The sequence below is a fragment of the Solanum pennellii genome, chromosome 12, assembly GCF_001406875.1.
Source record: "Solanum pennellii chromosome 12, SPENNV200".
In the NCBI taxonomy this organism is placed as follows: domain Eukaryota; kingdom Viridiplantae; phylum Streptophyta; class Magnoliopsida; order Solanales; family Solanaceae; genus Solanum; species Solanum pennellii.
Window position 1 is genome coordinate 2,616,987 of NC_028648.1, and position 24,616 is coordinate 2,641,602.

The 24,616-nt window shown below is 33.4% G+C and overlaps 5 protein-coding genes across 5 annotated transcripts; 4 read left to right on the forward strand and 1 right to left on the reverse strand.

Annotated features, from left to right (window-relative positions):
• The first annotated feature begins 937 nt into the window (after positions 1-937).
• On the forward strand, positions 938-5,488 carry LOC107005253 (vacuolar protein sorting-associated protein 2 homolog 1). Its single transcript, XM_015203793.2, has 5 exons — positions 938-1,132; positions 3,396-3,526; positions 4,038-4,142; positions 4,830-5,090; positions 5,182-5,488. Exons 1-5 carry the CDS (start codon positions 1,096-1,098, stop codon positions 5,317-5,319), a joined length of 672 nt encoding a protein of 223 aa, XP_015059279.1. The 5' UTR covers positions 938-1,095; the 3' UTR covers positions 5,320-5,488.
• On the reverse strand, positions 5,455-7,301 carry LOC107005920 (RING-H2 finger protein ATL52-like). The gene has a single exon (XM_027913754.1). It carries the CDS (start codon positions 7,268-7,270, stop codon positions 6,758-6,760), a length of 513 nt encoding a protein of 170 aa, XP_027769555.1. The 5' UTR covers positions 7,271-7,301; the 3' UTR covers positions 5,455-6,757.
• Positions 7,302-9,622: 2,321 nt separating this feature from the next.
• Positions 9,623-10,190, forward strand: LOC107005318. The gene has a single exon (XM_015203878.2). The coding sequence runs from the start codon at positions 9,731-9,733 to the stop codon at positions 10,091-10,093; it is 363 nt and encodes a 120-aa protein (XP_015059364.1). The 5' UTR covers positions 9,623-9,730; the 3' UTR covers positions 10,094-10,190.
• Positions 10,191-11,539: 1,349 nt separating this feature from the next.
• LOC107007607 lies at positions 11,540-12,100 on the forward strand. The gene has a single exon (XM_015206295.2). It carries the CDS (start codon positions 11,616-11,618, stop codon positions 11,976-11,978), a length of 363 nt encoding a protein of 120 aa, XP_015061781.1. The 5' UTR covers positions 11,540-11,615; the 3' UTR covers positions 11,979-12,100.
• A 3,289-nt stretch (positions 12,101-15,389) lies between these two features.
• LOC107007722 lies at positions 15,390-15,925 on the forward strand. Its single transcript, XM_015206452.2, has one exon. It carries the CDS (start codon positions 15,476-15,478, stop codon positions 15,833-15,835), a length of 360 nt encoding a protein of 119 aa, XP_015061938.1. The 5' UTR covers positions 15,390-15,475; the 3' UTR covers positions 15,836-15,925.
• Positions 15,926-24,616: the final 8,691 nt, after the last annotated feature.

The following is a 24,616-nucleotide window of genomic DNA, read 5'->3' on the forward strand; positions in this document are numbered from 1 at the left end:
TTCCAAATTATTTAAGTTGATTAGTTTAATAAACCTTGCGAAAATTAAAAAATAAAACAAAAAATATAAATATTTATATATATATATATATATATATATAAAATACGCTATAGGGGGCAAACAAATAAATCAAAAAATGCTAAAATCATACTTTGATTTAATTGTGCCTTGTAGCAAATTGTTTGCCAGTAGTCGCTCTCCCTCAAATTCTTGCTCGACACTCTCGCTTGTTCGTTTCTCTTGCTTTTATACAAACACAAACGTATAAAATGTGTTTGTAGGTATAAAGTGAGAGAAAATTGTATATATACATATATTTTCGGTCCTCTCTCTCCCCTCTCTCAGATCTCGCTCGCCACCCTCGCATCTCTCACTTATTTCAACATAAACGAAATGTATAAATTGTGTTTCTGTTCATATAAAGCGAGAAAAAATTGTATATACACATGTAAATACATATATCTTCGTCTTATATATACACTTATAATTATACAATACAAATATTTTCCTGCCCAATTTTCTTTTATATTTCTCTCTTTCTTGTTTTATACATACACAAATTATACAATTGATCTTTTGTATACAACTGTTTTCTTTTGTATATATATAGCGAATTATACAACTGATTTCTTTATACATGTATAACGAATTGTACAACTGTTTTTTTGTATATGTATAGCGAAATATACATGTTTATATTTGCTATAAAGCATAATTATACAAAGTATAACTATAACATATAAGTATGACTTTTATGTTTGCTATATGTGAAAGTTACTCTATAAAAAATGCAATGATACATCCAAAAAGGGATGTTGTGAAGTTCATAATGGGCCTAAGCCCGTTCATAGCAAAGTTAGAGTCCAATAACACGGCCCATTAGCCAAAGCCCATCTCTGACCGGAAACTTCTTTTTGGGATTCGCGCACTAACTTCGCCGTGTTGTAGAATGGATTCGGTAACCATTATTGCCGCGTAGTACATAAAAGACTATTCGTTAACCCAAAACCCCCACACTTTCCCCTTTTTCTTCCGTCAATAAATCCAATTTTTCAGTAGGAGGAGGAAAATTCAATCGCCGATCGATTAATTACGATGAATTTTCTATTCGGCAAGAGAAAAACTCCGGCAGGTTCGGTTTTTTATCAGGAAATTTCTGTTTGATATTGATCGAATTGATGTTTTGTTTACTGTTATTTTGATGAATTTATTGCGGTTTGAAAATTCATGTTTTCGCGATCTATGTGAATTTGAGATGTGATCACATCGAATTGTTGGAAAGTATGGTGAAATTGATGAGTTTTGACTTTGTAATTCTCTTATTTGATGATTAATTAGGTATATAAGGTTGTGATGCTTTTGTTTATTGAGTTTAGGGGAAAGGAAATGATGCATAAGTGGACTTAGGATAATGATTTTTTAAATAAAATTTTAGAGTGTTTAAATGTTTAATTTTGGTGGAGTGATGGCAAAAGTTTGGCTGTAGCAACCTTTGTGAATTGAGACGTGATCACCTGGAATTGTTTGGATGCTGGTAAAATTGATAAGTGTGACTTTGAACTGGTGGATCTTAATTGCAGAATCTTATATTTTATGAGAAACTAGGTATAGCCGGTTTGGATGCTTTTTGATTAGTGAGCTTAGGGAAAGAAAATGATGCATAAGTGGACTTAGGATAATGAATTTTTCTTTCTTTTTTAGAATGTTTAAAGTTTAAATTTTGCTAGTGATGGTATAAGTTTGGCTGTGGTTGCTTCAGTGTCCTGTTTTAATTTATTCAATGAAGTTATTGCCTTTTGAAAATTTCCTGTTTCCTGATGTATGTGAATTGGCACATGATCACCTCGAATTGTTGGGAAGTATAGTAAAATCAATGAGTTTTTTGACTTTACGCCGTTGGCTCATAATTTTGTAAAATCTCTTATCTGATGTGAGTATTAGTTATCCGGTTTGATGCTTTTGTTTAGTGAGTTTAGATGAAAACAAATGATGCATTTTGGGTGATGAAATTTCTTATTTAGAATGTATTAAGTTTAAATTTTGCTAGAGTGATGGCAAGAGGTTTGGTCTGGCCGTCTGGTCACCTTAATGTCCCGTCTTTTTAAGTTTGGCATTTTCAGATGGTATTTGAGGAAGGAATTGTTGTGCTCTAAATGATTCCTGGTTATGCGTATTCCATTGTCTAGATTTTATAATGGTCGGAGTTCTTTTATTTTGCTGATTGTGAGCATTTACTTACTCAAATTTAATGTTGAAAGTTTCTTTCTGTAAAAGATTGAGTGGACATCATGCGTGTTGTCCCATATATCTCATACTAAACTGACAACGACATATACTACACTTGATCTTAGCCGAAAGGCCAAGAAGGCTCAAAGCTTGAAAGCTCTGGTTTATACTTATTACTGCTAAACCTCAAACACTTAAAATGGAAATTTTGTGTTGGTCTTGGTCTTGTTCAACTGCACATGGTAGACTATGTTGACACCCAAAAAAAGAAAAGAAAAAGAAAATGAATACCAACTTGATACAGATAAGTGCAGGTGCTTTTCTATTGCATGTTCTGTCTGTGTGTGTGTGCGCGCTCATGCTCTTGGAAGTCACCTCCTACTAATGAAATTGCCTTAATGCCTAGTTCGGCGTTATTTTTGTGTCTGGTTTACCTGCTTACCTATCAGAGCAAGCTCCACATTTTTCTTACCTTGAGTGATTTTAGATCTCAAATATTATCTTTACAAATTACAAATACCTTCTTTTGCCCATCCTTGTCTGAACCTATTGTTATTATGCCTCACTTGTTTTCTGCAAGTCTAAACAAAATCTCATTTTATTGGGACTTGGGGTTAAGGAAGAATTTGATTTCCAATTGCTTTTGATGCTGAAACATTACCAGGGTATTTGTATCTCTTAGGCCTTATCTCTATCCATTACTTCTCAAAATTTTAGTACACTGCGAGTGGGAAGGTCATTGTTATTGGAAAAACTACCATTAACTCAATCTGTTTAGGAGCGATTTGAGAACTTTTAATTCTCTTTGTGGAAATTAAATTTATCTATGCACCTTTCCTAAATTTTTGATAGTCTCTGCATGTAATGTTACAGCTTATTTTTTTTTTTTATATATTTGTTAAATTCATATGACACTTCTCTTTTATAGAGAACTAGTTTTGAAATCTCTAGAATACAGTTTTTGCTTGGTAAATCGAGCTGTTACAGCTTTTCTTGCTAATTCTCAGTTGTATGAATTTTACTTCCTAATTTCCCCATTTATTGTTTCTTATATACAATGCACGACTGTTCTATGTTGTTCCCTTGGAATTTAATGGGATGTGATCATTGTTAGTCTTTTCTGAAGGATTTCCTTGCATTGGTTTCTAATGTTCTATTTTCATTTGCAGAACTCCTGCGTGAAAACAAGCGTATGCTTGATAAATCTATCCGAGAAATAGAAAGGGAGAGACAGGGCTTACAAACACAAGAGAAGAAACTAATTGCAGAGATAAAGAAAAGTGCAAAGCAAGGACAGATGGTATGTCTTCTATCTGGATATAAACCCCACTTCATAAAGAGTACTTCTTCTTCATCTTTTTTATTTGCCTCTCTACTTTTTCAAATCAACGGTACACATGCTGTGATTTTCTTAGAGGTAGGTTATTCTATGATGGTGGAGCCTATCATGCACTTCTGTTATTAGTATTTTAGTTGCTTGAATTACTACTAAAAATTAGCTGTTCGTGACAAAGTGGTGAAGAAGGCCTGTACTGTAGTTAATGTTAATCAAACATTGCACAGAGTTGAACCCAAAAAGCACCAGCTTTTATGTTTTCTAGTTAAGCTTTACTTTGGTTCAATTAGTTGAACAGAAAATCTATTATGCAGTTAGTGCAACTTCATTGAGTCTTGGAAAAAGGCACTGTCTACTTCGTCACTTTTGTTTCTTGAATTCAGTAATGTATTATTCTGTAGATAGTGCAAGGAAATATATAGTATTAACAACAGTTCTTAAGCCCGTTTGTGATTTGAAGTTCTTTTGATTCTAGGGAGCTGTGAAGGTGATGGCGAAAGATCTTATTAGAACAAGGCATCAGATTGAAAAATTTTACAAGCTTAAGTCCCAACTTCAAGGTGTCTCCCTCAGAATTCAGGTAGTTATGGACATCATTATCATTGTTTTTTCTTGCTGTTGTTGCTATTGCTACTGTTTTGCTTTTGAGAAGTGTTATCATTATTGAGGATAAAACTGCTGTTGTACATCTGACTGTTGTTTACAAAGCTTAATATTTTCAAAGCAGTATCCTTGATTTATTCCTTCCCTCCTCTGGAATAAACTCTGCAATCTCAACAGTAAGTTCCCATCACCAGTTAATGGAAAATTAGGAAGCTTCTCCATCAGTTGCGGAGACAAATAGCGGCACTGGGTTCATCTGAACTCATTATTTTCGACGTACAGCAGAAGTTTTTGTGCAAAAGTAGTTTAAAATTGCAATAAGTAGTAGGTATGAACTCATAATTGTAAAAATACAATGTGTTCAATCCTAAGAATCTTAAAGGATTGAACACATAAGGGTTAAGTCCTGGATCTACTTCTGTTTTTGGTGCTGCAAGGGAACTACTAACATATCCTGATAATGATTCATTCCCTTCACATTCCAACTGTTTAGGCATATGCAAACTGGTTGACAAAAATATTTATGCTGTGTGAATGATTGATTAAGAGTTCCTAACATTGTTGATTTTTTTAAATTGCATACATTTGGTTGTCTTGAAAAATCAATTGTTTCCTAACTCTTTTCTTTTCTTTCCAAATACCCAAATATTATCATTGGTATCAGACTTTGAAATCAACACAAGCAATGGGTGAAGCAATGAAAGGCGTTACAAAGGCAATGGGACAGATGAACAGGCAGATGAATTTGCCGGCATTGCAGAGAATAATGCAAGAATTTGAGATGCAAAATGAAAAGATGGAAATGGTGAGTGAGGTGATGGGAGATGCCATTGATGATGCTTTGGAAGGGGATGAGGAAGAAGAAGAAACTGAAGAGTTGGTGAGCCAGGTCCTTGATGAGATTGGAATTAATATCAACAATGAGGTATTTTACCACTCCTTCGTTACGGCCTATTTGTATGTATATGATATGTTTGCAATGCTCTAATTACTTATGGTCCTTGAATTAATGGCAGCTTGTCAATGCTCCTTCTTCCGCGGTGGCTGCTCCAGCAGCGAAAGGCAAGGTTGCACAAGCTGAGGCAACTGACAATGATGATGGTGGGATAGACAGTGATCTGCAAGCAAGGTTAGACAATTTGAGGAAAATGTAAATTTGTTTGTAGAATGAATTGGAAACTTTATATGTTCTTGTAATATTTGTGAAAATTCTGGAGTTCATGATCAGACATTGTGTCTATCATTGCAATTTGCAAAACATAGCATGCCCTGTGCTTTCTATTTGTTCCTTTTTTTTTTTGAGAAGGTAACATACTTGTATTATATTCAAAAAATCAAACCTGCCACAACTTGTTACAGGTAATCATTTTTTCACATCATAGAATACAAGCATGCATTTCCTGTAACTATCATCTTTTTCTATAACCTGATGTTTGGGCTGGGTCATGCACATCTTGACTAATTCCACTCATCCAAAAAAAAAAAAAGAGAGACTAATTCCATCAGCTAAGTGATATCTCCCACTTGGTATTAATATAACTCTATCTACCTATGATTGGATAGATTGAAACGAATTGCTTTATGTTTTTGTCTTTGGGAATTTGAACTTGAAACCTCATTATTTTTAACTCACTTCATTGACTATCAAGTCACGATGGGTGCACTGTTTTGGATGACAAAAGGCAACATGGGTTCGGGGTGAGTGGCAAGGTACTCACTTTTTTGAAGTACGGTGTCAATTAATTAAAAAAAATTAATAAATTAAATTACATATATAAAAATCAAAATCTGAATTAAATATTAGCAAATTCAATTAAAAAACTGGAAGTAGATAGTACATTCTAAAAATAAAGAACTTGAATGAGGAAAAAACAAAATAAAAGTTAAGAACTTGAATGTGAAAAAAACAAAATAGAAGTCAAAGAAGTGAGGAAAAAAGAGAGGTTGAAGTTACTCTCAAGTCTGCAGAAGAAAGAAAAAGAAACAGATGAAGAAGTCAAGAAGAAGAAATACGTATTGGTTGGACTTTGATTTTGCCAGAGAAGTCTAGTTGAGTCGATTGGTTGAAGCCGAAGTCATTGCCTAATAGTCCAACTGTTCAAATTTGAAAAAAAATTCTAATATTACCTTTTAACTTTTAATTCCTAAATTGTTTTTTTTTTAACAAATACAAAAAAGGTGACGCAAGGCGAAACCTTTTTCGCCTTTGCCTTTGTTGCCTTTGAAGATTGCCTCGCCACTAAGCTAATAAGTGAGGAAGGGTCGCCTCGCCTCTCGCTAATATTGTCTTTCACAACACTGGACTTAAATTCAACTTTCTGAAAATAGGATTCAGTAACTATTGCCTTAGAATGCATGAATGATTCATGGAAATTTCGATTCATATTTTTCATAGAGAAATCTCTGATTAAGGATAGATCAAGATTGCAACTATCATCTTCCTCTATTACCACACTCACCGGGATCTCCTCATCAAGGAACATCTTCATGCAAAACCAATATTTCCTAGAAACAAAAACTATCATAACACAAAAATGAAATGAAAGACAATACCTCTGAAAAAAAATTCAAAACGAAATGAAAGAAAATGAACTAAACTGAACTGTCTTGAACTATCAACCCATCTCGAGAACTTTCCTCTTGCCTTGTGAAACTATTCCGGTGTAGCACTAGTGGCTCCACCGGAGAACGACACAAAGGGCAATCCAAATGAGAACAAAGCCACATATCAATGCAAGAAGCATGAAAATAATGTCTACATATTGGAAGTTGCTTCACTTCCTCCCCTTCTTCAAAAACTGATAAACACACAGCACACTCATAATCACCATTCTTCTCCTGTTGATTTCCTCCAACTTCTCCTTTCGTGTACCTGAAACTGGACACTATGTTCGCGTTAAGGTTATTAGGAACCTGGACAGTGTTTTGTTCAAGAGACTGATTCGTGTGGTTATTTTCATTGCACCATCGAGTTATGATGAAATTGTAGAGGCCAAGCAGGAAAACTGCTGTTCCTACAATGATAAGAGCGCAATACAGACTCGGTAAGTTCAACTGTTTTGGAGGTGAATATGAAGGAATATAAGGCATAGGAGCTTCTGGCATAGTTGATTAGTTGAAACTTTTTGTTTGAGAAGCAAATATTATGAGGAGATAGATTTGATTCACCACTTAGTGGTATATATAACCAAGTAAAGTAGTATAATATTACTACAAATTTAACTTATATTACACAAGAGGTAGAAAAAAAAGTACTATATGTGCATTTTAACCTGTCTAATTTATCAGCTTAGTAGTTCTCTACTTCTTATGGGTAGTTTTAGTTATTTTTTCAAGTGATCTTATAGTATAGGAAGTTAAATGCTGTTACCCCTCGTGTATTTTTAGTACTTGTCGTCTAAAACAAGTCATAGATACTTGTATTTGCATGGAGGGAGTGTTATTTACATGGATAATATTAAGGTAAAAGGTAAATGTATCTCCATAGATTGTGACCGAAATCCCGGAAACACACCTTGACTAAACTAAGGTTCTATTATCTCCCGAACCCATTTTTTTTTTGTTTTTTTCTGCACCTTTTTGGCTTATGTGACATCCAAATATTTTTCACATGCCTCAATTGCGTGGAGACAACCATACAAGACAAAAGGTGTATAAAGTTACAAAAATGAATAAGTTCAGGCGGTAATAGGACCTTAGTTTAGTTAAAGTGTGTTTATGAGATTTCAATCAGAGTCTAGGGGATACGAATAGGTTACATACCATCCTTACTATTACCTGTTAGTTAATGTGCATAAAGGATTTATCTATACAAGTATAAGTGATATGATTGTGTAAATATTTTAACACACTGTTAATGTATATAACTTAAATTCTTATAAAGAAGAAATTTGATTTTATTTGTTTGATGTTTTAACTTTTGTAGAGGAAAAAAATTGTGAATTACTATTAATTATGAAGCCGTGGAATCAAAGGACTTTAAAGAAGGAATATTTCTGTGGGCGGGTTATTTTTAAATAAATAAACTGTGATGAAATATGAAATCAAATGAAGAATACAAATATATTGACATCTAAAATTTGCTGTCACTTTTCAAGCAAAGTCGATTTTATAGCTCCTATTTTGTCATTTTTAATAGGAAGTTTGATGGATAATTTGATTTTAATTGACTTTGTGAAGCTTATCTTTTGGTAGGTTGTGTATTTTTAGGTCAATATATTATAATAATTCTTTCTGTCCCATCTTGAGGTAGTATACTCCCTTCTTATTTCACTTTTCTTTTTAAAAAAATGAAATAAAATAATTGGAAGTCGGGGAATGGGTAAGAGGTTACAAGTGAGGAATCGTGAAAGTTTAGATAGTCAGTCAACTCCACTACTAGCATTCACCCTTCCTATTTAATATGTTTATCCATTTTTAGTTTTTTTTTTTGTGTGGACGTTTAGAAGTGTTCTTCATTGTTTATGACGATGACGGTGGCTTCTAAAGTGAAAAAAGCCACTTTTCAATTCATTACGATTCCTCAGTAGATATTGATAGTGTTCGTGAAGTTTTTGAAGAAATGAAAACTTCTTGAAAAAAGCTTCAACCAATATATCTTTCACATCTTTAATCCATACCCTTCTTGAAAAAAGTATGAGTTTCATGACGTTCACTTAAACTGTTCATCTTTTTAATGAAATTATAAGATGATATATGTCGAGATTTAACTAACGTTAAGGACAATTTGTGCCTAATAATTGGAAGAAGGGCAACTTTGTGGTGTCATTTTTAATACATTAGGGATATTTTTTTTGGACCCTTTTTCGTATTTAGATTATTGTTGAAGCTATATGATCTTTGGTCCAATATGAAGATTCATGGGGTAGATGGATTACACTTATACACTTCAATTGAACCAAAATATAGTTTATCAATAATCGAAGGACCAATATACAAGATTAAAGACTTCACATTTTTGAAGGTTTAATTACTTGTATTTATCTTTTGGGTGCTCTGATAGTGTACAACTTTCACTACACTTATGAACATGGATATAACTAACTAGTTTCGATACACTGTTTAATCAAACCTAGCAACTTTGTTTGAAATCTTGTATTTGACATAAGAAATTCATTCAATATGTATAAATAACTTAGAATGACTAGAATTAAAGAGCGCTTTGGTTAGATGGTAAACACTTTTCACCTTCAACCCCATGATTGTGGTCAGTCATCAAGGGAGCAAAAAAAGTAGCTCTTACGAGAAGGTAACAAATGGACTAGAATTTTAAACTCATAAATTTTAAATTCTGACTCCGCCTCTGTTGCTACAGCTAGTATACAAGGTTAAATTTATGATAGGGATTGCAATGAGATAAGGTTATCCACCATAGACAAGTGAAGAATCCCCACGTAGGACATAAAGAAGAGATGTGCAAAACCAATTGCCCTATTTTCCACCTCTCATATCTTTAATGGCTCTCAAAAGCACAACATACATATCTCTCAAACAAACAACACAAGAATATAGAGACATAGAACAACTCAAAAGAAGAAGAATTAAGGCAAAATAATAATAATAATAATGGCTTCTACTTCTTCAATAGTTTCAATGGCAATGCCACTAACTTACACAACTCAAAACAAACAATCAATTGTTGAAGCTCTTTTCAAGCCATTGCCAATTAAGCCTTCAAAACAAATTACAACTTCAAAAAAGTTTGTAGTCATCAAGGCCACTTCAATTAAGGAAAAGGCAATTGTAGGGTTGACAACAGGTGTACTCACAGCATCAATGGTTGTACCTGATGTAGCACAAGCTGCTGAGGGTTTGTCACCATCACTCAAGAACTTCTTGCTTAGCATTGTGTCTGGTGGAGTTGTGCTTGGTGCTATTATTGGTGCTATTATTGGTGTCTCCAATTTTGATCCTGTTAAGAGGGGTTAATTTTGTGTTTTTTTTTTCTTTCTATATAAATGATAATTGTTTGGTTTTCAAGTATGATTTTGTGTATGTTTAATTCAATTTAGCTTATTTTTTGGTATTCAAAATAGTAAAGGCTCGTCATAGTGCTCTTAATAGGCTCTATTAAGATAGCACGAAAGAGTTTACTATACTGTTAATTCATACATGGAATATTTAGGATTTACCAAAAAAAGCGGTTCATGTCATGATTTTTTTCATTTATACAACTCAAACCTAACATATGTATGTCAATTTTACTAGAGATATGCGATTCTCACTACTTGGCGGTAATTCGTAATTTTACTAGAAATATATGCATATTTACATTTTAATTTGGGAGTACGCATATACGACGAGTGGCGGAGCTACATTGAAACAAGGGGTTCATATGATACCTCTTTTGCTAAAGAATTTAATGTATTCATTATACATGTCTATTATAAGACAAAAATAATATAATGCATGAGTGAAAAGGAATAAGTTGTACCTAGTTTTAATTTTTCTTTTGACCGTATAATGAATGAAGTAAAATAAAGGTACCATGAGTGAAACACTATGTCAAAGTTAAATTTTCGAGATTGTCAAGTCAAATTTCAGATAAAATTATCTGAATGCGATACTTTCAAGCTCAAGTCAAAAAATGTTATTTATGAATAGAGATCAAATTAATTTCATATCATAATTATCAACATTTACAGGACAAATGCCTATATCAACCCTTACATGATCAATCAATTCTATTGACAACCACCATTGTTAGCTTCCGCCACACAACCAAATGACAGAATCATCGGTCATTACTACCAATTACTCTTTAGTATAGTCATCATCTGATAATTATTACCTTAGAATTTACCTATACCACTATCAATCATTACTACCAACCACCTCCACCAATTACGACCGCTTAATCTCCACCAACCATGACCACTTACTGCTGCACCCAATCCACCTATGTCAATCACCGACTAATCATTATTATACAATCATCACTATCTACCACCTCCATCAATATCATTACACTACATGAAAATTAATTTTTTTCTAATATTTAGTGATTATAATATTAATTATGTTTAAAATGTATATTTATTTATTTTAATTTTAAATAAAGATAAATTATAATACAAAAGTTTAAACTTTGAAATCATTTTAATACTAAGAAATGCATAATATAATTACAAAAATAAATATTCCATATCTCCTCATTCTCATATGCTTCAACTAGGAAGTTTTGGAGTCCCAAAATTTTGATGTACCATAGGTGTGTGTTTTCTCAACATCAAAATTATGTCAACCTTACATTAAGATAACCTTATCCACCACATAGCCAATAGCCAATAAGAACCACCCACATAGGACAAAGCAAAATATGCTTTAATTTTCCACCTCTCACTAAAACCCCTCCTTTTATCCTCTCAATACAAAATCACATCATATTAACAATACCACACTTCTTCAACTTTTGTTTTTGTAATTCTTGAGAGCAAAAAAGGCAAAAGAAATGACTACTTCAACAATAGTTTCAATGGCAATGCCACTAACTTGCAAAAGCCAAAAGAAACAGCCAATAATTGTTGAAGGTTTTTTCAAGCCATTGCCAATTAGGCCTTCAAAACAAATTGCAAATTCAAAAAAGTTTGTAGTCATCAAGGCATCTTCAATTAAGGAAAAGGCAATTGTAGGGTTGACAACAGGTGTACTCACAGCATCAATGGTTGTACCTGATGTAGCACAAGCTGCTGAGAGTTTGTCACCATCACTTAAGAACTTCTTACTTAGCATTGTGTCTGGTGGAGTTGTGCTTGGTGCTATTATTGGTGCTATAATTGGTGTCTCCAACTTTGATCCTGTTAAGAGGGGTTAATTTTTTTTTTGCCTTTTTCTTTAATTAATTGTATCTATATCATATATTGTTTGGTTTTCAAGTATTGTTTTGTTTGTCTATGTTAACATGTCCAATTTAATTCCCTAGCTTATTTTTCGATTTATTCATCTAGTATTCGAAATAGTTAATGCCTATAATAACGCTTCAGGCTCTCTTAAGTTTTAGATTTGCAATGTGTATGGCTCGTTAAAAGAAGTGATCCATATCATATGTTTCTCCACTTATAATACTTTAAACATAATACTTGTGGAGAATCTAGTCCATCTTACTACACTCCTTGGTAGTGATTAAATCTTAGTTTTGATTTTTTCATAAATATATAAATGCCTTTATTTTAGTGTATGTACACTAATGTAAAAAATCTTTACGCTATCAAATCATTTAAAATGTAATTATACGGGCGTGTTACTTATCTAGAAAACAAGTCAAACTACAATGAAGGTGAAAATATCGTATCGTTTTTTAGTTGTGTTGCATCTTGCTTGGTGAGATTGATAGAAAGAAAGGACGGGTCAACTATGCATGGTACTTCTCGACTCTCTCTTTGAGGACTAGCGACTCATGAATGCTTTCGAGCTGGATAAGTCAAAATACATTATGTAAATCTGTAGTTTTTCGCAGTCTTTTCTTTCCTTCTTACTTTAGTATATATCTAGAAATTCGTAAACTTTTTTTTTTCCTATTGTGATCAATGGTGGTTTAATGAAAGTTATGGTGTATATTTAAATCTTCATAAAAGATCTTTGATTTATATATTTAAGTTTAACTTAGCATAAAGTTTAAGAATGCAAAATACTTTTGAATTTGATGCTCTTAAACAGTAATATCATACCCTGAGTAATCCTACCAGTGAAATTTGAAGAGGGTGGTATATATGCAACCTTACTCTACTTTATGCTGGTAGAACCGATCAACTTTCAGCTCAATTAAGCATATCAAATTCAAGCATGAAAAAGAAATATAGTAATTGAGAAGATGCTGAAAATAACGTTGAAGAGAAAAACATAAGCAACAGAAAAAACGATTGATAATTGAAACAAATGAAACAACATGAAATAATAAAAATCAGACGATAAGATAGAAGTGTAATAATACCAAAACCGGCAAGGGAGATTAGACATCGCTCAACTATCTACTAACCTTTTACTCTATTACTCGACCTCCATATCCTCCTATTTTAGAACCTCTCCTCGGTGAGTTGCTAATGTGTCATGTCATGCCTGATCACCTCTTCCCAAGAGTTCTTCAACCTACCTCTACTTCTCCTCATACTTATCATAGTCAACCTCTCACACCTTCTTATCGGGGCATATGTGCATCTTCTCTAGACATGTTCGACAATCTCAACCTTATCTCTCTCATCTTGTCTGCAATGAGGGTCACTCCCACTTGTATCTCTCCTAGCATACCAAACACTTTGAAATTTGTGATCTCAAACACGTCTTTCTGTAAAAATGCCATTAAGACTAAAGCAAAAGTTAGGATTAGAAACTCATTCTAAATATAAAAAGATGCATTTTTATTTTAAAAATAAATTCACAAAAAAAACAAGACACATAAAACGAGTGTTTGTTTTTTTTAGTATTTTTACTTTTATATAATTACAAAATTGTGAAGATGTTCTTGTTTGCAACAAATTTTAAACATATGGAAAATAAATAAACCATACAAATAAAATATGAAGAAATGTGATTTTATTCATTAGAATTGTGAGTACAAATCTGTTCCTCCCTTGATTCTACTCTCTAAGATGATTTATCCATGATTCAAGGGCCGTTAGTGGCGTATTTCATGAGTACAAATATGTTCCTCCCTTGATTCTACTCTCTAAGATGATTTATCCATGATTCAAGGGCCGTTAGTGGCGTATTTGTGAGTACAAATCTGTTCCTCCCTTGATTCTATTCTCTAACATGATTTATCCATGATTCAAGGGCCGTTAGTGGCGTATTTCTCGAACTATGATGATTTAGATTTGACCTCTCTATATGAATAATCCATCAATTTGTGGAGTATTCGAGATGTTGATCTCTTTGTGGATTTCTCGAGATGCCTTTTAAGGGAATTTAGTACCCTTTATATAGGCATAAATTAGGGTTTAGGGTTGAGTAGCCTCCAAGAATCCTTATTTGAGTTGAACTCAATTTGCAGAGTCCCAACTCGAATTGAACGCATCTTGTAGAGTCCCACAAAATTTCAATGTCTACAAATGCCCCCTGCTTCAAGGCTTGACGGAGGATAGACTTGTGAAACTCAAAGACGAGGCTTGAAGTACTCATTCTTCTACCTTTGCAGCTTCAGATTTTCAGATTTGATTTAAGAGAGAAGAGATGAAGGGCATATTTGGTCCCACTGGGCGTGCCAATTTGTTTGCAACAAATTTTAAACATATGGAAAATAAATAAACCATACAAATAAAATATGAAGAAACGTGATTTTATTCATCAGGATTGTGAGTACAAATCTGTTCCTCCCTTGGTTCTACTTTCTAAGATGATTTATCCATGATTCAAGGGCCGTTAGTGGTGTATTTCGTGAGTACAAATCTGTTCCTCCTTTGATTCTACTCTCTAATATGATTTATCCATGATTCAAGGGCCGTTAGTGGCGTATTTCTCGACTATGATGATTTAGATTTGACCTCTCTATATGAATAATCCATCAATTTGTGGAGTATTCGAGATGTTGATCTCTTTGTGGATTTTTTGAGATGCCTTTTAAGGGAATTTAGTACCCTTTTGTATAGGCATAAATTAGGGTTTAGGGTTGAGTAACCTCCAAGAATCCTTATCTGAGTTGAACTCAATTTGTAGAGTCCCAACTCAAATTGAACGCATCTTGTAGAGTCCCACAAAATTTCAATGTCTACAGTTCTTACTTAATTAACAAAATACTCTTTCTTAGAATTTCGTTCACTAAAACTGCCCCAATCACCATTACCAATTTTTAGAGGGTCATCACCATAATTGACCAGTAGATTATCAATCAATTTTATGGCCAACTTTTATTATATAATCAAAAACTATTAACTATCGTCACCAATAACTTTTACCATTGCTCATAACTATACAACCATTCTATAAGACTTTGACTATACCTCCACCAACCATTATTGCCAATCATCTTCACCAACTATGACTATCACTAATTCTAATGTTACTTCTCTTGAAAAATTAGTAACCTTAAACATAAAAAATATTAATGAACACTTGGACTACACCATGGATCTTTTGTCAGCCTATGTGGACACATATAAAGTTTTGACAACCTTCTAATAAGATAACCATATCCAATATAACCAATAAAAATCAGCCACATAGAACAACACAAAAAATATGCCAACTCCAAATTTCAATTTTCCACCTCTCATTAAAAATCCTCTTTTTATCCTCTCAAAACAAAATCACATCATATTAACAATACCACACTTCTTCAACTTTTGTTTTTATAGTTCTTGATAGCAAAAAGCAAAAGAAATGACCACTTCTTCAATAGTTTCAATGGCAATGCCACTAACTTACACAACTCAAAACAAGCAACCAATTGTTGAAGCTTTTTTCAAGCCATTACCAATTAAGCCTTCAAAACAAATTGCAACTTCAAAAAAGTTTGTAGTCATCAAGGCCACTTCAATTAAGGAAAAGGCAATGGTAGGGTTGACAACAGGTGTACTCACAGCATCAATGGTTGTACCTGATGTAGCACAAGCTGCTGAGAGTTTGTCACCATCACTCAAGAACTTCTTGCTTAGCATTGTGTCTGGTGGAGTTGTGCTTGGTGCTATTATTGGTGCTATTATTGGTGTCTCCAACTTTGATCCTGTTAAGAGAGGTTAAATTTGTGACTTTCTTTAATTGTATCTAATATGATTTGTGTATGTTTACATGGCAATTAATTCCTTTATAACTTATTTTTATGTTTATTCATTTGGTATTTGAAATACTCCCTCCGTTTCATAAAGAATGACCTGGTTTGACCTGGCACGGAGTTTAAGAGTATAAAGAAGACTTTTAAATCTTGTGGTCCTAAATTAAAGTTAGGTCAAATGTACAAAATTGCCCTTTGATCTTGTGGCCTTAAACATGTCACGTGAAAAGCTGAAATGAAAATGTTACCAAAAAGAGAAAGAGATCATTCTTTTAGAAACATACTAAAAAGGAAAGGAGGTCATTCTTTTTGAAAAGGAGGGAGTAGAAAAGTTGTGATAATTTGATAATGTTCTACTACCTCCGTCCATGTTTAATTGTCATGGTTTCTATTCTTAAAGTCAAACTATAAAAACTTTGGCTAACATTTTAAGATGTATTTTTTCATCATATTTATATGGAAAAAGTTGTAATTTATGGTACTTTTCATACAACTTTTGAATATCTAAATTTCTTGTAGAAAATATCGAATTAATGTAATCTAATTTAACTTTAAAAATTAGTCAAATTGACTTTCGAAAAGCGCAACATGACAAATAAAGATGAACGGAGAGAATAGTAAATTGGTGCGAAATGATTTACTCTGTGTTTAATTCAGATTCGCAATGCATAAGACTTATAGAGAAACATTTTATATATGTTGAGTTAAAAAGGAGGTAAGTTGGTTAAAATTTGTGCACTTATAAGTGTGTGTATATGATATTTTGTTATATTCCTTACCTTAGCATTTAGGGCACTCAACAGGAATTAGACGATTTTCTAATTTTTTTTTGTGTTAGTATATGAATTTTTTGGTGATATGAGTTGCAGACCTTATTTTTGGAATTTTTTTTACATGATCCTTCATAACGACCTAGGAGAATAATACCTATAGCTTCATCATGATCTACCCCTTATTTTTAGCATTTAGGGACTACTTAACAAGAATCAAACGATTTTCTTATTCATTTGTGGATTTTGGTTAAAAAAAGCACCAGGCGCACATATCACCTAAACTCCATGGATTATAACACATGAAAATGAAAAAAAAAATTATTTCCCGTATCGGGCCTCGTTTGAACTAGAAAATGTCGACGTTTGCCCCTTCGAACCAATGCACGCCATTAAAAAGCTCATCATGATATCTACAAAACATTTCAGCCAAAAAATCGCTGGGCTCACATATCACCTAAAATTCATAAACCATTACACATGAAGAATGGAAAAAACTTTATTTCTCGTTTCATTCCTTGTTTGAACTTGAAAATGCCTATGTTTGCCCTGTGAACCAATGCACACCATTAAATAGATAGTCACAGATGTCCACAAAAAATTTTAAACAAAAATCGTTGGCGCACATGTCACCCAAAATTTGTAGACTATAACACACAAAAAATTGAAAGATCCCTATTAGTGTTTCAGACTTCGTTTTGAACTTCAAAATATCGACGTTTTCCTTTTTGAACCATGAATCTGGCGCTTCGGAGAATCAATTTTTTTCAGGAAAAACTTTATTATAACCTCTGTAGTGAGTTGGGGAAGCGGTACGTACAGTCCCACTATTTTTTCGATATATTTTCACATTTACAAGTCACTTTTAGAAATTATGAGATATTTTTAGTTTTTCGTGTGTATTATTAGCCAATGGATCTAGCGCATTAAGCACTCACAATTTATTTCTTAAAGATATTTATTAGGACCTCCATAATGAGTTGAGAAATATTGCGTATAGTCCCACCATTAATTTCAGGCATATTTTGGAATTTACAAAAAAACTTTTAGGAATTACGTGGCTTTCTTGTTTTTTCTTGTGTATTAGCCCATGGATCTGGAGTCTCGGAGCACCCAATTTTTCTTTTGAAAAAACTTTATGACGACCTCCATCATGAGCTGGGGAAACGTTACATACAGTCTTACCGTTTTAAGCATATTATAACATTTACAAGCTAACTTTTAGGAATTACGAGACTTTATTGGTTTTTTTTGTGTATTAGCTCATGGATATGAAACGTCGGAGCACCTTAATTTTTTTTTAAAAAAAACTTTATGAGGACCTGCGTAATGAATCAAGGAAGCAAGCACTATGTACAGTCCCACTGTTTTAGGCATATTTTCACGTTTATAAGCCAATTTTTAGGAATTTAGAAGCTTTCTTGTATTTTTTGTGTATATTAGTACATGGATCTGGTGTCTATGAGCATTCAATTTTATTTTGGAAAAATCTTTATGAGGACCTCCATAAATGAATTGGGAAATATATGTATATTACCACCGTATGATAAGTCATATTTTCACATTTACAAGCTAATCTTTAAGAATTACATAAGTTTTTTATTTTTTGTATACATTAGCCAATGGATCTAGCGCCTCGGAGCACTTTAATTTTTTCTCAAAAATTTTTATGAGGACTTACGTAATGAGTTAGGTTACCACCATGTATACTTACACATTTTTTACGCCAATTTTTGCATTTACAGGCCCCTTTTTAGGATATACCAAAATTCTTTGATTTCTCTTGTGTCATAGCCCATATATTTGAAGCTCTAGAGCACCCAAATTGTTTTCTCAAAAAAATTTATACGAACCTCCACAATGAGTTGGGAACCACCATATATACTCACACTTTTTTTTCACGCCCATTCTCACATTTACAGACCATTTTTTAAGAATTACCTAAATTACTCTATTTTTCGTGTGTTATGATCCATGAATTTTTTGTGATATGAAAATTTTAAAATAAAATGGCCAAAATTTTCATGGACGTCCGTTAATACCTTAACAATGGACTCAATTCATCCCGTGGGGAAAACATGCGATTTTTCAAGTTCAAACGAGCACTAAAACAGATAAGCGCAGATTTCGTCAATTTACGTGTGCTATACACTCCATGAATTTTTGTGATCTTGAATTCCCAAAATAAAATGATCAAAATTTTTCATGGGCGTCCATTAAGACCTTAGCAATGGATCCAATTCGTTCCGCGGAGAAAGCAGACACATTTTCAGGTTCAAACAAACCCCAAAGCACATAAAAGTACAAATTTTTCCGATTTTCGTGTGTTATAGTCCCTAAACAAATGACCAAAATTTTACATGAACGTTCATTAAGACCTTAGCAATGGACTAGTTCGTCCTGTGGGAAAACTGACACATTTTCAAGTTCAAACGAGCCCCAAATTAGGTAAAGTGGTAAACACGGATTTTACCGATTTACATTTGTTATAGTCCATGGATTTTTTGTGATATGAAATTACCGAAACAAAAGGACTAAAATTTTTCATGGACGTCCAATAAGACCTTATCAATGGACCCAGTTCGTCCTGCGAGGAAAAAGAGGGCATTTTCAAGTTCAAACGAGCCCCAAAGTATGTAAATATGGATTTTATCGACTTTCGTGTGCTATATTCCATGGACTTTTTGTGATCGGGAATTCCCAAACGAAATGGCCAATATTTTCATAGACGTCCGTTAAGACCTTAGAAATGGATCCAATTTGTCCCATGGAAATACCGAAAACATTTTCAAGTTCAAACGAGCTCCGAAGCAGGTAAATGTTGATTTTGTCAATTTTCATGTGCTATAATCCATGAATTTTTTGTGATCAAGAATTTTCAAAACGAAATGGATAGGATTTTTCATGGACGTCCGTCATGACCTTAGATATAGACATGTTCGTTCCGCAGGGAAAATAGGTGCATTTTAAAGTTAAAACGAGCCCCTAAGCAAGTAAACACATATTTTGCCTATTTTCTTGTGCTATAGTCCATGAAATTTTTGTGATCCGAAATTTCCAAAACGAATTGGCCAAAATTATTTCATGAAAGTTTGTTAAGACGTTGGTAATGTACCCAGTTCGTCCCGCACAGAAAAATGACTGCATTTTCATGTTGAAACGAGCTCAAAAGTAGGTAAACATACATTTTACCAATTTTTGTGTGTTATTGTCCATGGAACTTTTGTAATCCAGAATTCCCGAAATAAAGTGACCGAAATTTTTCATGGAGGTCTATTAAGACGTTGAAAATGTATCTAGTTCGTCCCCCAGTGAAAAACAGACACATTTCAAGTTCAAACGAGCCCCAAAGCAAGTAAACACAGATTTTGTCGATTTTCATGTGCTACTATAGTCCATGAAATTTTTATAATTTGAAATTTCTGAAATAAAATGACCAAAATTTTTCATAGAAATACTTAGACGTTGGCAATGTATCTAGTTCATTCCGCGAAGAAAATTGGCGCATTTCCAAGTTACAACGAGCCCTAAAGGAGGTAAACACATATTTTCCTAATTTTCATGTGCTATAGTCCATGAATTTTTTGTGATCCAAATTCCCGAATGAAATGATCAAAATATTTCAGAACGTTCGTTAAGACGCTAGCAATGTATCCAATTTGTCTCTCGGGGAAAATGGACACATTTTAGAGTTCGAACAATCTCCAAAGCAGGTAAACGGAGATTAATCCGATTTTCGTGTCTTATTGTCCATTGAATTTTTGTGATTCAGAATTTCTGAAATGAAATGACCAAAATTTTTCATTGACGTTCGTAAAGAGATTGGTAATGTATTTTGCTTATGTTGTGGGAAAACGAGCTCATTTTCAAGTTCAAATGAGCCCAAAAGAAGGTAAATGCAGATTGTTCAGATTTTTGTGTGTTATAATCCATCACATTTTTGTATTCAAGAACTTTTGAAATAAAATGGCTAAAAATTTTCATGGAAATCTGTTAAGACATTGACAATGTATCCAGTTTGTCCCGCGAGGATAACAAGCACATTTTCAAGTTCAAACGAGTCCCGAATTTTTTTCAAGATTTTATCGATTTTCGTGTGTTATAGTCCATGAAATTTTTGTAATTTAGAATTCCCGAAAGAAATGGACAAATTTTTTCATGCATGCCCGTTAAGACGTTGGTAATGTTTTCTGTTCGTTCTGCGGGGAAAACACACGCATTTTCAATTTCAAATAGGCCCAAAGCTGGTAAACGCACGTTTTGTCGATTTTCATGTGCTATAATTCATGGAATTTTTGTGATCCGAAATAATCAAAATAAAATGGTTGAAATTTTTCATGGACGTTCATTAAGGCTTTGGAAATATATCTAGTTCGTCATGCGGGAAGAACGAGCACATTTTCAAGTTCAAACGAGCCCCAAAACAGATAAACGCAGATTTTGCAGATTTTTGTGTGTTATAATCCATGAAATTTTTGTTATCCAAAATTTTTAATGAAATGGTCGAAATTTTTCTTGGACGTCTGTTAAGATGTTTGCAATGTATCCAGTTCGTTTCTCGGAGATAACAAGCGCATTGTCAACTTCAAACAATCCCTAAAACAGGTCAACATAGATTTTGATGATTTTCGTTTGCTATAGTCCATGAAATTTTTGTGATTCAGAATCCTAAAAAAGATATGGCCAGGATTTTTCATGGACGTTCTTTAAGACGTTGTCAATGTATCCAATTTGTCCCGTAGTGTAAAATGCGCGTTTTCAAGTTTAAACGAGTCACAAAGTAGGTAAAAATAATTTTTTCCAATTTTCGTTTGTTATTGTCAATGAAATTTTTGTGATTCGAAATTCACAAAACGAAATGACTAAAATTTTTAATGGATGTCCTTTAACACGTTGGCAATGTATTCAGTTCATCATGCGAGAAAAACGAGCACATTTTCAAGTTTAAACGAGCCCCCAAGCAGGTAAACGAAAACTTTATCAATTTTCCTATGCTATAGTCTATGAATTTTTTGTGATCTGAAATTCTCAAAACAAAATGGCCGAAAAGTTTTCATGGTCGTCCGTTAAGTTGTTGGCTATGTATCCAGTTCATCCCGCGGGGAAACAAATGCATTTTCAAGTTCAAACAAACTCTAAAGAAGATAAATCCATATTTTGAGTACATTGAATTTTTTTAATCTAGAATTTCCTGAATTAAAATATACAAAAAAATTCATGGACGTCCATTAAGACGTTGCCAATGTATCCAGTTCGTCCCGCAAGAATAACAAGCTCATTTCAAGTTCAAATGAGTCCCAAAAGAGGTAAACACAGATTTTATCAATTTTTATGTGCTATAAATCCATATTATTTTTGTGATACATAATTTTCGAAAAAAAATGGCCAAGATTTTTCATGGATGTTTGTTAAGACATTGACAATGTATTTTGTTCACGCCGCAGGGAAAAAGGGCGCATTTTCCTGTTTAAACGAGCCCAAAGCTCGTAAACGCAGAATTTGCTGATTTTCGTGTGCTATAGTCAATAGAATTTTTGTGATCCAAAATTCAAGAATGAAATGGTCAAAAATTTTCATGGATGTCCATTAAGACTTTGACAATGTATCTAGTTTGACTGGAAGGGAAAACGAACACGGTTTCAATTTCAAACGAGCCCCAAAGAAGGTAAACACAATTTTTCCAATTTTCATGTACTATAATCACTGAAATATTTTTTATCCGGAGTTCCGAAATGAAATGACCGAAATTTTTCCATGGATGTCCGTTAAGACAAACATTGTATGTAGTTTGTTCCGCATGAAAAACGAGTGTATTTTCATGTTCAAACGAGCCCCAAAGCAAGTAAACACAGATTTTTATCGATTTTTGTGCATTATAATCTATAGAATTTTTGTAATCTAGAATTCCTGAAAATAAATGACCAAAATTATTCATGGACGTCTTTATGACGTTGGAATTGTATTCAATTCGTCTCGCAGAAAAAACGAATGCATTTTGTAGTTTAAAGGAGCCCCAAAGCAGGTAAACGCTGACTTTGCCGATTTTCATGGGCTATAGTCTATGGAGTTTTGTGATTCGAAATTCCTGAAATGAAATGGCCAAAATTTTTCATAGACGTTCATTAAGACGTTAACAATGTATCTAGTTCGTCCTGAGGGAAAAACGTGCGCATTTTCAAGTTCAAAGAAGCCCAAAATATGTAAGCACAACTTTTGCCAATTTTCATGCGCTATTGTCCATAAATATTTTGTGATTCAAAATTTTCAAAATTAAATGACTGAAATTTTTCATGGATGTCTGTTAAAACATTGGCAATGTATCCAGTTTGTCCACAAGGAAAACAGACGCATTTTCAAGTTAAAAACGAGCCCCAAAGTAGGTAAACATAGATTTTATTATTTTCATTTACTATAATTTACAGATTTTTGGTGATCCGAAATTTCCGAAACAAAATGGTCAAATTTTTTATGAATACCCGTTAAGACGTTGACGATGTATCCAGTTCGTCCTGCAGGGAAAACAGGCGCATTTTCAAGTTCAAATGATCCCTAAGGAAGTAAACACAAATTTTATTGACTTTTGTGTGCTATAGTCCATTGAATTTTTGTGATATGAAATTGCCAAAACGGAATGGCCTAAATTTTTCATTGACGTCCGTGAAGACTTTAACGATCTACCCTGTTTATCTCATGGGGAAAACAGTCCCATTTTAAAGTTCTAACGAGTCTCAAAGCACGTAAACGCAAATTTAACTGATTTTTCGTTTGCTATTGTCCATGAAATTTTTTTGATTCAGAATTTCTGAAACGTAATGACCAAAATTTTTAATGGACATCCATTAAGACATTAGCAATATATCCAGTTCGTCTCTCGGGGAAAACAAGCGCATTTTCAAGTTCAAACGAGACCCAAAATAGGTATAGGTAGATTTTGTCAATTTTCGTGTGTTATAATCCATGGAATTTTTGTGATTTGGAATACCCGAAATGAAATGGTTAAAATTTTTCATGGATATCCGTTAAGACATTTGCAATGTATCCAGTTCGTTTCGCGGGAAAAATATATGTAATTTCAAGTTCAAACGAGTTCCAACGTAAATGCATATTTTGTCAATTTTCACGAGCTATAGTCCATGAATTTTTGTGATCTGGAATTCCGAAATCATATAGATAAAATTTTTTCATGAACATTAGTTAACACGTTGACAATATATCCAGTTCGTCCAGCAGGAAAAGCAGACGCATGTTAACGTTCAAACAAGCCCGAAAGCAGGTAAACATAAATTTTGTTGATTTTCATGTGCTATAATTCATGGAATTTTTGTAATCTAGAATTCCTAAAATGAAATGGTCAAATTTTTTTCACGGACGTTCGTTAAAATGTTGGTAATGTATCTAGTTCGTTCCGCGTGGAAAACAAGTGCATTTTCAAGTTCAAACGAGCCCAAAGTAAGTAGATACATATTTTATCGATTTTTGTGTATTATAGTCCATATAATTTTTGTAATCTAGATTTCCGTAATGAAATGGCTGAAAATTTTCATGGACGTCCATTAAGACGTTGACAATGTATCCAGTTCAACCCGCGGAGAAAACGAACGCATTTTCAAGATCAAACGGGCTCAAAAGCTAGTAGACGCAAATTGTGTCGATTTCCATGTGCTATATCCAATGAAATTTTTGTGATTATGAATAACTGAAATGAAATGATCAAATTTTTTCATGGACGTACGTTAAGACGTTGGCAATATATCTAGTTCGTCCCGCAGAGAAAACAAGTGCGTTTTCAAGCTCAAACGAGCACCAAAACAAGTAAACGCAGATTTTCGTATGTTATAATGCATGCAATTTTTGTTATCCAGATTTTCGATAGCACACCATTTTTTGGGTGATCCGGATTCCGACGTCAAAAATGCCAAATTTGTTGTGGACGTCCGTCAAGACCTTGTCTATGCATACGGTTGGCCATCACGGCTTGTC

Bases quoted from the DNA above. Each gene is read 5' to 3' on its own strand.
- LOC107005253 (XM_015203793.2), top strand. From the start codon at position 1,096: ATGAATTTTCTATTCGGCAAGAGAAAAACTCCGGCAG. The intron at 1,133-3,395 runs GTTCGGTTTTTT...TTTCATTTGCAG, and splicing joins CAAGAGAAAAACTCCGGCAG to AACTCCTGCGTGAAAACAAG. The intron at 5,091-5,181 runs GTATTTTACCAC...AATTAATGGCAG, and splicing joins GAATTAATATCAACAATGAG to CTTGTCAATGCTCCTTCTTC.
- LOC107005920 (XM_027913754.1), bottom strand. From the start codon at position 7,270: ATGCCAGAAGCTCCTATGCCTTATATTCCTTCATATTCACCTCCAAAA.
- LOC107005318 (XM_015203878.2), top strand. From the start codon at position 9,731: ATGGCTTCTACTTCTTCAATAGTTTCAATGGCAATGCCACTAACTTAC.
- LOC107007607 (XM_015206295.2), top strand. From the start codon at position 11,616: ATGACTACTTCAACAATAGTTTCAATGGCAATGCCACTAACTTGCAAA.
- LOC107007722 (XM_015206452.2), top strand. From the start codon at position 15,476: ATGACCACTTCTTCAATAGTTTCAATGGCAATGCCACTAACTTACACA.